This window comes from Hyla sarda, chromosome 9 (genome assembly GCF_029499605.1).
Source record: "Hyla sarda isolate aHylSar1 chromosome 9, aHylSar1.hap1, whole genome shotgun sequence".
Classification (NCBI taxonomy): domain Eukaryota; kingdom Metazoa; phylum Chordata; class Amphibia; order Anura; family Hylidae; genus Hyla; species Hyla sarda.
The window spans coordinates 142,320,169-142,334,587 of record NC_079197.1 but is presented as its reverse complement, the minus strand read 5'-3'; the positions used below and the strand labels follow the sequence as shown (position 1 = coordinate 142,334,587).

Below are 14,419 nucleotides of genomic sequence, written 5' to 3'. Positions count from 1 at the left end.
AGCTGATAAGTACTGGAAGGATTAAGATTTTTAAATAGAAGTAATTTACAAATCTGTTTAACTTTATGACACCAGTTGATTTAAAAAAAAATGTTTTCAGGGGAGTACCCCTTTAACGTTTCAGGGGAATTAAACAAGTAGTGAAATAACCTAGATCAGTGGTCTGTATTTAAAAGGATTGTCCACTTTAAGTAATCCCTTTTTTTAAGAAGGCTCCAAATGTAAGCTAATCTCAGGATGTCCCACTGCCATTGTTGATTTAGCTGCAGCGCACCCACAGGAGAATAGTAGTAGTACACAGTCTTCATTCAAATCATCCCATCTCATGCACAGGTTTGGTGGGTCCTCCAAAGCCATAACAACTCTATGGAGGATATTTATCAAAACCTGTCCAGAGGAAAAGTTGCTGAGTTGCCCATAGCAACCAATCAGATCACTTCTTTCATTTTACAGAGGCCTTTTCCAAAATGAAAGCAGCGATCTGATTGGTTGCTATGGACAACTCAGTAATTTTTCCTCTTAACAGGTTTTGATCAATCTCCCCCTATGTGTGGTGGGGAAAGTTGGTTGGAGGGATTACCATTGGTTGTCAGACAAATAATTGTTTTATTACTGTTACATTTTTTTGTCCACAAAAAAGCTGAAGATTCCCACATAAATGTCCTAGTTTTGGACACATATTAAGTGTGTGGACAAAAATTGAAAGGTGTTTTATGACGTTCCATTGACTAAAAGAAAATTGGTGTAAAAAAATGATTTGTACTTTTCATGATATTATTGACTTGCCGTATAAACCACAGTGCAGATTTCCATTAAAGGTAATGGGATGGGGCTTTTCTACACCTTTTGCCACATAAAACATACGGATTACATGCTAAAATCAGTGTGAAATTCTGATGTGTGAATGGAGCCTAAGTATTATAAAAATATTCTTGCTGACTTTCTTATAACTTATAATAGAACGGATTTGCTTTCTTATAGAAGTAACTGTTTTATTATATTGCACAGACTTTGCATTTAGTAGTGGTGAAAAATGGAAGGAGCTGAGACGTTTTGCGATGCTAACACTGGGGAGTCTTGGAGTTGGAAAACGCAGCTTTGAGGAGAGGATACGAGAGGAAGCCATGTGCCTGACTGATGTACTGAGAAAATCAAATGGTAATGTTTAATAGCTTTTTAAATATGTCTTATGTACCTGTTTCCTCTGGCCTTAGGTATTTAGTGGGCTTCCACATAAGACATTTATTTGGTGGCTTTCCACCACTTCGGTAGCCCAGTGTAGAAGCCATGTATTATAATATAATATACACTGAATATAAGAAAGGCTGACTCCTCAAGGTTATCCTTATACAGTAAAAGCATGAATGGATTTTGTGTGAACCATGCACATTATAGTTAAAGGGTTTATCCAGGAATAGAAAAACAGAGCTGATTTCTTTCAAAAACCGCTCCCCGTCTGTCTCTAGGTTTGGTGTGGTTCTGCAACTCATTTCCATTGAAGTGAATTTAGTCAAGTTGTAATACCACACACGACCTGGGGACAGATGTGGAGCTGTTTTTGAAAGATATTAGTTCTGTTTCTTTATTCCTGGATAATCCCTTTAATAGTGCATTAATCTATAAAAATGATACTTTATCCTATAAAAATGATTAAAAATTTACACAGTTGAGAATACTGTCAAAACATATTCAGTTGCTCCATGGAGAGTTGCAGCTGCTCCAAAGGATTATTACGGTACACAGTATGGGACCAGAGCGTACCATGCAAGGTCTTGCCAGATACAATTGAAGTAAATAAAAAAAAATTGCATTATCGTTTCTATACAAAGACTTATTGTAACAATCGCACCTGGCCAGGTCTGGCATGTTGTGCTCTTGTCAGTGAGGAGTTGCAGGCCTGGGCCAATCAGCAGCTGAGATGTGGTATTTGATTCTTCCTCAGCATTATGGCTCTGTTTTACTAGTTTTTACCTATTTTACTAGTTTAAGCTTAGTCCTGTGTGTCATGTTATCAGTCTGTACTATGAACGGTTTAATCCTGTTTACTTTCTATCTGTAACCTTAATCTGAATCTTGACTTGTATTCAGACCTGTTTATGTTGCACCATGGTATGCAGAGGCGGCTCTAGCATAAGGCCACCAAGGCCGCCGCCTAAGGCCTCGCACTGATGGGGGCCTCACTCTGGCCCCGACCACTGCAGGTTTGACATTAACAGCGCTCACAGTGGCTGCTCCCCCTCTGCCACATTAGCCACTTAGGGACCAAGGGCGTACAGGTATGTCACCCCTCCTATCCCTGCTATTGGTCATCCAGAAGCAACGACCAATAGCAGATCGGGGGGCAGCGGGGTTAACTTTCGGTTTCCCCATTCTGCCCACCCACAATAGGCCGGGCAGAACAGGGAAACCGACGAGGACCGGCGCCAAAGTCCACTTCCCCATCGGCAGCGGCAGCGGGGGCGGCGATCGGCGGCAGAAGAGGGCGGCGATGCGGCTCCCTGGTTCCTATGGAAGCCGGTGAGTTGCCTAGTAACATCTGCAGGGCTACAGTTTGAGACAACTATACAGTGGTTTCTAAACTCTAGCCCTCCAGATGTTGCAAAACTACAACTCCCAGCATGCCCAGACAGCAGTTTGCTGTGTGGGCATACTATGATTTGTAGTTTTGCAACAGCTGGAGGGCTACAGTTTGGAGATCACTGTGCAGTGGTCTCTAAACTGTAGCCCTCCATATGTTGCAAAACTGCAAATCCCAGCATGCCCAAACAGCTGTCTCGGCATGCTGGGAGTTGTAGCTGCGTACCTACATCTCCCAGTATGCCCTTCGGCGATCAGTACATGCTGGGATTTGTAATTTTGCAACAGCTGGAGGCACACTGGTTGGAAAATACTGAATTAGGTAACAGAACATAACTGAAAGTTTTCCAAACAGTGTGCCTCCAGCTGTTGCAAATTGCAACTCCCAGCATGCACGGTCTGGCAGCACATGCTGGGAGTTGTATTTTTTAAACAGCTGGAGGTGTGCCCCCCCCCCCATGTGAATGTACAGGGTACATTCACACGGACGGGTTTCCAGTGAGTTTCCTGATTCAAGTTTGAGCTGCGGCAAATTTTTCGCTGCAGCGCAAACTCCTAGCGGAAAACTCACTGTAAACCTACGCCCGTGTGAATGTACCTAAAAACACTACACTACACTAACATATAATAAAGGGTAAAACACTACATATACACCCCCTTACACCATCCCCCCCCCCCCAATAAAGATGAAACACGTATTGCACGGCAGGGTTTCCAAAACGGAGCCTCCAGCTGTTGCAAAACAACAACTCCCAGCATTTCCGGACAGCCCCTATGCAATCCCCAATTTAGTCCTCAAATGAGCATGGTGCTCTCTCTCTTCGGTGCCCTGTCGTATTTCAAGGAACCACCTGTGACCCCATTTTTGAAACTGCACCCCTCACGGAACGTAACATGGGGTATAGTGAGCCTTTACACCCCACAGGTGTTTGATGAATTTTTATTAAAGTTGGATGGGAAAATGAAAAAAAATTCTCACTAAAATGCTGGTGTTACCCTAAATTTTCCACTTTCACAAGGAAAATTTGGAAAAAAGCCCCCCAAAGTTTGTAACCCCATTTCTTCTGAGTAAGAACATTACCTATATGTGGATGTAAAGTGCTCTACTGGCGAACTACAATGCTCAGAAGAGAAGGAGCGCCATTGGGATTTTGGAGAGAAAATTTGTCCAGAATTGAAGGCCACGTGTGTTTACAAAGCCCCATAGTGCCAGAACAATGGACCCCCCCCCACATGTGACCCCATTTTGGAAACTACACTCCTCATGTAATGTAACAATGGGTGCATTGAGCATTTAGGCTCCACAGGTGTCTGACAAATTTTTGGAACAGTGGTCCGTGAAAATGAAAAATGTAATTTTTCATCTGCACAGCCCACCGTTCCAAAGATCTGTCAAACGCCAGTGGGGTGTAAATACTCACTGCACCCCTTATTAATGCTGATACAGAGACAAAAAAAAGACATGGTCGCACATCCACAAAATGCACAAATGATCTAACGCTTCTCAGCAATATATATAGAACAAACAGGTCGTTTCTGTACTTTATGATCATAAAGTGCATGAAGCCCACCAGCCTCGTCACGGCCACCTGGATGTGGCAGGTCCCTAACATCCCTAGCATAAAATGGCGTGGCACCACGAGGCGACCACCACCGCCACGACACCAGTGCCCACGGGAGGGGAACGACCCACTGGCCGAGCAGCCCCAAATGCCTTTCGAACCAGCCCACGGGACGCCCCCCCTCACGCAGACATGGTGCCACATGGCTGGAGGCACATGGTAGGTGAACTTTTGCATCCTGTTCACACTGACGTGGTGCTGCGTGGCGGCTGCTCCCACCGTGGCGCCGTGTCTGCATGGGGGGGGGGGCGTCCCGTGGGCTGGTTCGAGTGACATTTGGGGCTGCTCGGCCAGTGGGTCACTCCCCTCCCGTGGGCACTGGTGTCGTGGCGGTGGCAGTCGTCGCGTGGTGCCACGCCATTTTATGCTAGGGACGTTAGGGACCCGCCACATCCAGGTGGCCGTGACGAGACTGGCGGGCTTCATGCACTTTATGATCATAAAGTACACAAACGACCTGTTTGTTCTATATGTATTGCTGAGAAGCGTTAGATCATTTGTGCATATTGTGGATGTGTGATCATGTCCTTTTTTTGTCTCTGCACCCCTTATTAAATTCTGTGAGGGGTGTAGTTTCCAAAATGGGGTCACATGTGGGGGGGGGTTCCACTGTTCTGGCACCACGGGGGGCTTTGTAAATGCACATGGCCCCCTACTTCCAATCCAAACAAATTCTCTTTCCAAAAGCTCAATGGCGCTCCTTCTCTTCTGAGCATTGTAGTGCGCCAGCAGAGCACTTGACGTCCACACATGGGGTATTTCCATACTCAGAAGAAATGGGGTTACAAATTTTGGGGGTCATATTCTCCTATTACCCCTTGTAAAAATGTAAAATTTTGGGAAAAACCAGCATTTTAGTGAAATTTTGTTTTTCATTTACACATCCAACTTTAACAAAAGTCGTTAGACATCTGTGAGGTGTTAAAGCTCACTGTACCCCTCGTTACGTTCCTTGAGGGGTGTAGTTTGCAAAATAGTATGCCATGTGTTTTTTTTTTTTTTTACTGTTCTGGCACCATAGGGGCTTCCTAAATGAGACATGCCCCCCAAAAACCATTTCAGCTAAATTTGCTTTCCAAAAGCCAAATGTTACTCCTTCTCTTCTGAGCATTGTAGTTCGCCCGCAGTGCATGTTATATCCACACATAGGGTGCTTCCATCAGAAGAGATGGGGTTACAAATTTTGGGGGACATTTTCTCCCATTACCCTTTGTAAAAATGGTAAATTTGGGGAAAAAACTGCACTTTAGTGAAATTTTATTTTATTTTATTTTATTTACACAACTGACTTTAACGAAAAGTCGTCAAACACCTGTGGGGCTCACTGGACCCCTTTTTATGTGCCTTGAGGGGTGTAGTTCCAAAAATGGTATGCCTTGTGGGGGTTTTCTGCTGTTCTTGCATCATAGGGGCTTCCTAAATGTGACATGCTACCAAAAACCATTTCAGAAAAACTCACTGTCCAAAATCCCATTGTCGCTCCTTCCCTTCTGAGCCCTCTACTGCTCCCGCCGAACACTTGACATAGAGATACAGCACCATCACTGGCATGCACGAGTGGTAGGGTAGTAGTACACTCAAGTTGGCCCTAGAAACAGACAGCTTGCATTGCTGCCACCGAACAGTAATATTTCTGCTCATAAATAGTGATGTGAGTGGTAGGGTAGTAATACAGTAGTAGAGCTAGGGCATATATATATATATATATATATATATATATATATATATATATATATATATATGTAGAGTATACAAAAAAAGAGGATTGCAGCAGCACACATTGGTCAAAAAATTTAGGCTCTTAGCGCACTTTTTGATCAAAACGTGTCCCCCATCCACCACGGGGAGGTGGCCTCATTTAGGAAGGGACCCTAGCACAAATTCTGAGCCTAACGCTCAACTGTATATAAATCCTAGCCATACTACTGTACTACTACTCACACTACATGATATCACTGTGCTCTTCAAACTATAATTTGACGTCGCTGTGTATAATAACCCTGTAGTGACAATCACAGTATATTATCCTTGTGTGGTGACATCACTGTATATTATTCCGGGATGGTGACATCACTGCGTTTATTAACCCTGTATTGACAAAACTGTATATTATCCCTGTACAGAGACATCACTGTGTATAATATCCCTGTGCTGTGATGTCTCTGTATATGTTAACTCTGAACTGTGACGTCATTGTGCATATTAACCCTGTATTGTCACTCACAGTACAAGGTAAATATGTACAGTGACATCATGGTACATAGTTAATATATGCAATGATGTCACAGTACAGGAATAATACACACAGTGATGTCACAGTACAGGGATAATACACACAGTGATGTCCCAGTACAGGGATAATACACACAGTGATGTCACAGTACAGGGTTAATACACAGTGATGTCACAGTATAGGGATAATACACAAAGTGATGTCACAGTACAGGGATAATACACAGTGATGTCACAGTACAGGGATAATACACAGTGATATCACAGTACAGGGATAATACACACAGTGATGTCACAGTACAGGGATAGTACACACAGTGATATCACAGTACAGGGATAATACACACAGTGATGTCACAGTACAGGGATAATACACAGTGATGTCACAGTACAGGGATAATACACACAGTGATGTCACAGTACAGGGATAGTACACACAGTGATGTCACAGTACAGGGATAATACACAGTGATGTCACAGTACAGGGATAATACACACAGTGATGTCACAGTACAGGGATAATACACAGTGATGTCACAGTACAGGGATAATACACACAGTGATGTCACAGTACAGGGATAATACACAGTGATGTCACAGTACAGGGATAGTACACACAGTGATGTCACAGTACAGGGATAATACACACAGTGATGTCACAGTACTGGGATAGTACACAGCGATGTCATGGTACAGGGATTTAAAAGGAAAGGAAGAGCGCTCCATAGCGTAAAACTGCCGGTCTAGGGTCCACAAAACAAATGTTGGATTAACACTTATCAGAGGTGGTTGTGTGAGCTTACACACAACAATGGTCAGCGTGAGTGAGTAAGGGCCCAGTCTGCAGCCTTCCCAGCCAGGGGAACGATACCAAGGGAGGACTTCCAGGAGTAATGGGTTTCAGCGGCGCTGACGAGGAGTAGACACGTCAAGTAGGTAGGAGAAGAATTTATTTTAAAATAATGCAACGCATTTCACCACGCTTGCGCGGCTTCATCAGGCATGACAAACAGAGTAAAGGGTGGTCTTTATATACAGGAAAGGATTAACCCTTCCCTGGACTTCATTCAACTTTTAACAATTCATAAGAATACAAACAAATCAATGCATATTAAAAATTACATAATATTAGAACATGCATTTAAAAGTTTTTATATGCAAGGAATATACATATAAAATATAAAATGTGCAAAATTACATTTCAATATATAACATCATTCAATCAGAATAAATTAAAATAATGATATACGAATGCGGTAAATATGTGCATCCACGCGCATAGAACCTCCAATATCTATTCTATGTACCATTCATAGTGAGGTCCCGAATAGTTCGCCGGCGAATAGTTCCCGGCGAACATAGCTTGTTCGCGTTCGCCGCATCCTCCCGCATCCACCAGTATTTATATGTAGCATAAGATATAAATACAAAAATGCAAAGATAATATCTAAAAAAAGAAACAATATATATATGAATACAAAAATAACATATACTTGTAAATATACTAAGGGAGGTTGAAAAAATGCGAAAATATGATGATATAAAAAAATATATATAATAATGAATAAATAAAAAATCGTGTAAAAAAAATTGTAAAAAAGGCATAAACCGCATAATGTGAACAGAGCATCAGGATTGTGTCCATCAACGTACATTCTCGATGGTTTCATTTAATCCTTGAGGGAACAATGTAACCAATTTATGGATCCAGAAGGATTCTCTATTGATTAGACGTTGGTATCTATTGGGATAATTTTCAGGAATTTTTTCAAGTATGGTAAGTTGTAGAGAACTCATATCTCCCTTATGGACAACTGAAAAATGTCGTAAAACACTATGTAACAAAAACTGATTTTTTATATTAAATCTATGTTTGCACATACGGGATCGCACCGTCTGAATGGTACGACCCACATATTGCATATTGCAACTACAGGCTAATAAATAAATGGCAAATTGTGTACCACAATCAACATGATCTTTTATAGGAAACTTTTTTTTTAGTCTGGAATGACATGAAGCTCTCGATCCTGATGCTCTGGAACATACTGCAACACATCCTTCATTTAAAAAAAAAAATCCTTATTTTCTAAAATTTTATTCTCTATACCTTTAAGTCTACTCGGGCCAATAGATTTTTTCAATTCCTTGGGCGTCTGCAGGGCCATTTGAAGGAATTTGGGGGCCCCAAGCAAAATAGACATTGAGGCCCCACGTAGTAACGCCAGCCCTTAAATTCTGGGAGTGCGACGTGAGTGAACGTCGATACGAGGCCCCCACATTAGGTGCAGCAGAGTTCCCCCCACATTAGGTGCAGCAGAGTTCCCCCCACATTAGGTACAGCAGTTTCCCCCCCCCCACATTAGGTGCAGTTCCCCCCACATTAGGTGCCGCAGAGTTCTCCCCACATTAGGTGCAGCAGAGTTCCCCCCACATTAGGTACAGCAGTTTCCCCCCCCCCACATTAGGTGCAGTTCCCCCCACATTAGGTGCCGCAGAGTTCCCCCCACATTAGGTGCAGCAGAGTTCCCCCCACATTAGGTACAGCAGTTCCCCCCCCCACATTAGGTGCAGTTCCCCCCACATTAGGTGCCGCAGAATTCCCCCCACATTAGGTGCAGCAGAGTTCCCCCCACATTAGGTGCAGTTCCCCCCACATTAGGTGCCGCAGAGTTCCCCCCACATTAGGTGCAGCAGAGTTCCCCCCACATTAGGTGCAGTTCCCCCCACATTAGGTGCAGCAGAGTTCCCCCCCACATTAGGTGCAGCAGAGTTGCCCCCCACATTAGGTGCAGCAGAGTTGCCCCCACATTAGGTGCAGCAGAGTTCCCCCACATTAGGTACAGCAATGTTCCCCCACATTAGGTGCAGTTCCCCCCACATTAGGTGCAGCAGAGTTCCCCCCACATTAGGTGCAGCAGTGTTCTCCCCACATTAGGTGCAGCAGATTTCCCCCCACATTAGATGCAGCAGTGTTCCCCCCACATTAGGTGCAGCAGTGTTCCCCCCACATTAGGTTGGCAGTGTTCCCCCACATTAGGCTGGCAGTGTTCCCCCACATTAGGCTGGCAGTGTTCCCCCACATTAGGTTGGCAGTGTTCCCCCCACATTAGGTTGGCAGTGTTTCCCACAGACATACAGCCTCCAGCCATATACAGTGTATGGCTGGAGGCTTTATGCCAGTGTACTGCCCCACTTCAGTGCTCCGAACACAGACTCCTCCGGTCCGTCCATAGCATTAGTTCCCGGGACCGGAGAAGCGGTGGTTGGAACACCGAAGATTACATCCCACTGGTCACTTACCAAGCTGGCCAGCGCACGTCTTCCTCCTCCTCGATGCTCCGGTCTTCTACGCCTCCATTGCTATGGGCGCACCCGCACGGGATGTCAGTGACGTCCCGGCATGCGCTGTCTCCCGGCGGCCCCTGCATTTTTAAACTTAACCCGGGGCCGCAGAGAGTTAACGGGGGCATCCCTGTGTCCCGAAAACATCTTTCGGGACACAGGGATGTCATTAATAGTGATGAGGGGAATTGCCCCATTGCTACAGGACGGGCAAGCACCGGCTCTGCTCAGGGCCCCGGGCCAGCTCGGGGCCCCAAGCAATTGCTTGGTTTGCCTGTCCTGTAGCTACGGGCCTGCGCGTCTGAAAGTAACATTAGGGGACTTAGGGATTACCTGTTTCAATATGGGATCTGCAAGTACAATCAACCAATCGAAACTCAAAAAACTATTAACATCCACTTGTTTGAAGTGGGTGCGAGTGGAAATCTGATTATCTATAGTTTTACTAATTTCTAAATCTAGAAATTCTATTGTAGTGGAAGAATAGTGTAACGTGAATTGTAAACCCCATGTATGCGGTTTAGGCTTTAAAAAAATAAAATAATTTACACAATTTTTTATTTATTCATTATTATATATTTTTTTTATATCATCATATTTTCTAATTTTTTCAACATCCCTTATTATATTTACATGTATATGTTATTTTTGTATTTTTATTTATATTGTTAATTTTTTTTTAGATATTATCTTTGCATTTTTGTATTTTTATCTTGTGCTATATATAAAAACCGGAGGATGCGGGAGGATGCGCATTTATGAGCTTTTTTCATGCATAGAAAAAAGAAAAAATATATATTGTTTGAGAATAATGGTGTATAAAACAATTGTACATACATATATTCCATATAGAAATTGGATATAATGTAGCACTCACCCAGGTTTGAATTCTTGAAAAGGTAGTTTTATTCTCACATAAGGATCACATCACATGACAAGGAGCGGGATAACGGGGTGCGGACATGAGGCGAGGGGTGGACAGACAGGTGGAGGAGCAACAATTGTTTCACGCTGTGTAGAGCTTCATCGAGCTCCAGACACTGGAGCCCGATGAAGCGCTACACAGCGTGAAACAACTGTCTCTTATGAATGTGAGCACCACCTGAAGTCATTCAAAAACGAGCCATACAGCCATTTACTGTGACCATCAATATTTATCGAAGTTGTCCGATATTGTTTGAATTACTGCTTACCATTGACTGTGGTGCCGGTGTCATTCCTTTGTTTTTGTTTAATTGTACATACATATATAAAACATTTGTATGAATGGTACATAGTATAGATATTGGAGGTTCTATGCACGTGGTTGCGCATATTTACCTCATCCGTATATCATTATTTTAATTTATTCTGATTGAATGATTTTATATAGTGAAATGTAATTTTGTACATTGTACAGAGATAATATACACAGTGATGTCACAGCACAGGGATAATACACACAGGGATGTCACAGTACAGAGAGATAATACACAGTGATGTCACAGTACAGGGATAATACACACAGGGATGTCACAGTACAGGGATATTATCCACAGTGATGTCACAGTACAGGGATAATAAAACAACAAGAGGCAAGAATTACTGTAACCAGTGCACACCCAAAAATAAATGTATAGAAATAAATCCTTTATTAACAAAATATAGAGATCAATATCCAAACTAGAGACATTTAAAATCAATAAAAAATTGCTCACAAGGAGCATGACACAACATGGGAAAGGGGCCATGACCCCCCTTTCACCACATCCGTCCCCCTATGTACCAAAAGAGAAATACAATATGCAGTATGTAATACACTGCACCCCTGTCTATGTTGCCTGTAACACTTACGGTAAGTATACAATAGAAGTGCCGCAATCACATCAGTATATAGAATATATAATTGACTGTAAATAATATCACTATTCCTAAGATGTAAACAGCTAGAAGGTATATAAAAAATATACAGGCAAACCACGACCAGACAGAGGAGCAGAGGTGCAATGATGCAAAAAGAAGGGGGACGGAGTACAAGAGCCCCACGCGTTCCGTCACTGCGTGACGGAACGCGTGGGGCTCTAGAAGAGACCAGAGCAGCGGAGCAGCTCGGGACATGCCACAGAAAAGCAGTGTTAGGACAGGTAAGTATGCGGGGCCGGGCCATCCGCGGTGGGGGTGAGGTGGGAGATGAATGCTGCAGGGGTCTTGGGGTGGGAGGGGGATATGAATGCTGCAGGGGTCTTGAGGGGGGGTGATGAATGCTGCAGGGGTCTTGGGGTGGGAGGGGGATATGAATGCTGCAGGGGTCTTGAGGGGGGGTGATGAATGCTGCAGGGGTCTTGGGGGGAGATGAATGCTGCAGGGGTCTTGTGGAGAGATGAATGCTGCAGGGGTCTTGTGGAGAGATGAATGCTGCAGGGGTCTTGGGTGGGGGAGTTGAATGCTGCAGGGGTCTTGGGGGAGATGAATGCTGCAGGGGTCTTGTGGAGAGATGAATGCTGCAGGGGTCTTGGGTGGGGGAGTTGAATGCTGCAGGGGTCTTGGGGGAGATGAATGCTGCAGGGGTCTTGGGGGGGATGAATGCTGCAGGGGTTTCGGGGTGGGAGGGGGAGATGAATGATGCAGGGATCTTGAGGGGGAGATGAATGCTGCAGGGGTCTTGGGGGGGAGATGAATGCTGCAGGGGTCTTGGGGGGGGGAGGGGGAGATGAATGCTGCAGGGGTCTTGAGGGGGGTGATGAATGTTGCAGGGGTCTTGGGGGGAGATGAATGCTGCAGGGGTCTTGTGGAGAGATGAATGCTGCAGGGGTCTTGGCTGGGGGAGTTGAATGCTGCAGGGGTCTTGGGGGAGATGAATGCTGCATGGGTCTTGTGGAGAGATGAATGCTGCAGGGGTCTTGGGTGGGGGAGTTGAATGCTGCAGGGGTCTTGAGGGAGATGAATGCTGCAGGGGTCTTGGGGGGGATGAATGCTGCAGGGGTTTCGGGGTGGGAGGGGGAGATGAATGATGCAGGGATCTTGAAAGGGAGATGAATGCTGCAGGGGTCTTGGGGGGGAGATGAATGCTGCAGGGGTCTTGGGGGGAGATGAATGCTGCAGGGGTCTTGAGGGGGGAGATGCATGCTGCAGGGGTCTTGGGGGGAGATGCATGCTGCAGGGGTCTTGGGGGGTGATGAATGCTGCAGAGGTCTAGGGGGGAGATGCATGCTGCAGGGGTCTTGGGGGGGTGATGAATGCTGCAGGGGTCTTGGGGGGGAGATGAATGCTGCAGGGGTCTTAGGGGGGGGGGAATGAATGCTGCAAGGGTCTTTGGGGGGATGAATGCTGCAGGGGTCTTGGAGGGGAGATGAATGCTGCAGGGGTCTTGGGGGGAGATGAATGCTGCAGGGGTCTTGGGGGGGAGATGAATGCTGCAGGGGTCTTGGGGGAGATGAATTCTGCAGGGGTCTTGGGGTGGGGGGAGATGAATGCTGCAGGGGTCTTGGGGTGGGGAGATGAATGCTGCAGGGGTCTTTGTGTGGAGGGGGAAGATGAATGATACAGGAGTCTGGTCTTGGGGGGGGGGTGAATGCTGCAGGGGTCTTGTGGGGGGAGATGAATTCTGCAGGGGTCTGGTCTTGGGGGGGAAATGAATGATGCAGGGGTCTGGTCTTGGGGGGAAATGAATGATGCAAGGATATTGGGGGGGATGATTGATGCGGGTAGGGAGTGTTAAGGCAGAAGGGGACAGAGGGGTCTGGGGGGACAGAAACGTGTAAAGATAAATAATGCAGGGGTCTTGGGGGGCAGAGGAGTCTGCAGGAGAATTAAGCGGGCCCATTCACATTGAGGAAATTCCTTTGGCGGAAATCTGCTTGCAGCAGAGTCCAAATTTTTTTAATGGTTTTCTGCTGCTTTGTGCTGTACTGTAGAATCGCCACAGTGGAATTCCCACAGCAGAATGGACATACACCCAAAGAACGAACATGTTCATCCATTCTGCTGGTAGAATTCCACCAGACTGCATTGTCATCTATAGAGATGGCGCACATCCATGCAGTCCTATCGCCAATGGCTTCTGTGGCGCCTGCAGCAAGCGGACATTCTGCCAACTAAATGTCCACAGTGTGGAGGAGTCCTTAGGGGTCTGCAGGAGGAGGGGAAAATGGGTCTAGGGGGGAGTACAGGGGTGGGATTCTGACAAACAGTATCTGGCAGTATAATTTTTAGGGGTCATGATGTCTGGCAGGGTTATAATGATTATTGTCTTTATACAAAGGATGAGGATCTGCTAACAAAGCAACCAATGATGTGAGGGCGTCAGACTCTGCAGAGAAGATGGAGCTGAAAAAAGATAAAGACCAGAGGAAAAAGAAAAGTAAAGACAACAGAGAAGATGTCTCCTGTGAGTCATTATACAATTGTGTATTCTCCTGACTGTCCCATCAGAGCTGGAGTCACTTGTAATTTTTGCAGTAATGATGGGTGACACTGAACCCCAATCTGTGGTTGTCCAACTGTTACAAAACTACAAATCCAAAAATGCCTGAAGCTTTGCAACAGCTGGAGAGCCACGTAAACCAAGCTGATTTTAGAGTATGCAGCTCATTTTATTTTAATGGGTGTTGACTGATGCAAAAAAAAAAAATCGTTTGCATAGTCTAATATGCTTGGACCTATTT

At 45.0% G+C, this 14,419-nt stretch overlaps 1 protein-coding gene across 9 annotated transcripts in view; it reads left to right on the top strand.

Moving 5' to 3' along the window:
• Positions 1–14,419, top strand: part of LOC130290752 (cytochrome P450 2F2-like) — a 104,560-nt gene that overhangs the window by 33,397 nt on the left and 56,744 nt on the right. For all 9 annotated transcript variants that reach the window (XM_056538804.1, XM_056538797.1, XM_056538805.1 and 6 more), the window contains exon 4: positions 1,009–1,158. In XM_056538804.1, coding sequence (XP_056394779.1) covers positions 1,009–1,158 — 150 coding nt within the window. The remainder of the gene's footprint in view (positions 1–1,008; positions 1,159–14,419) is intronic.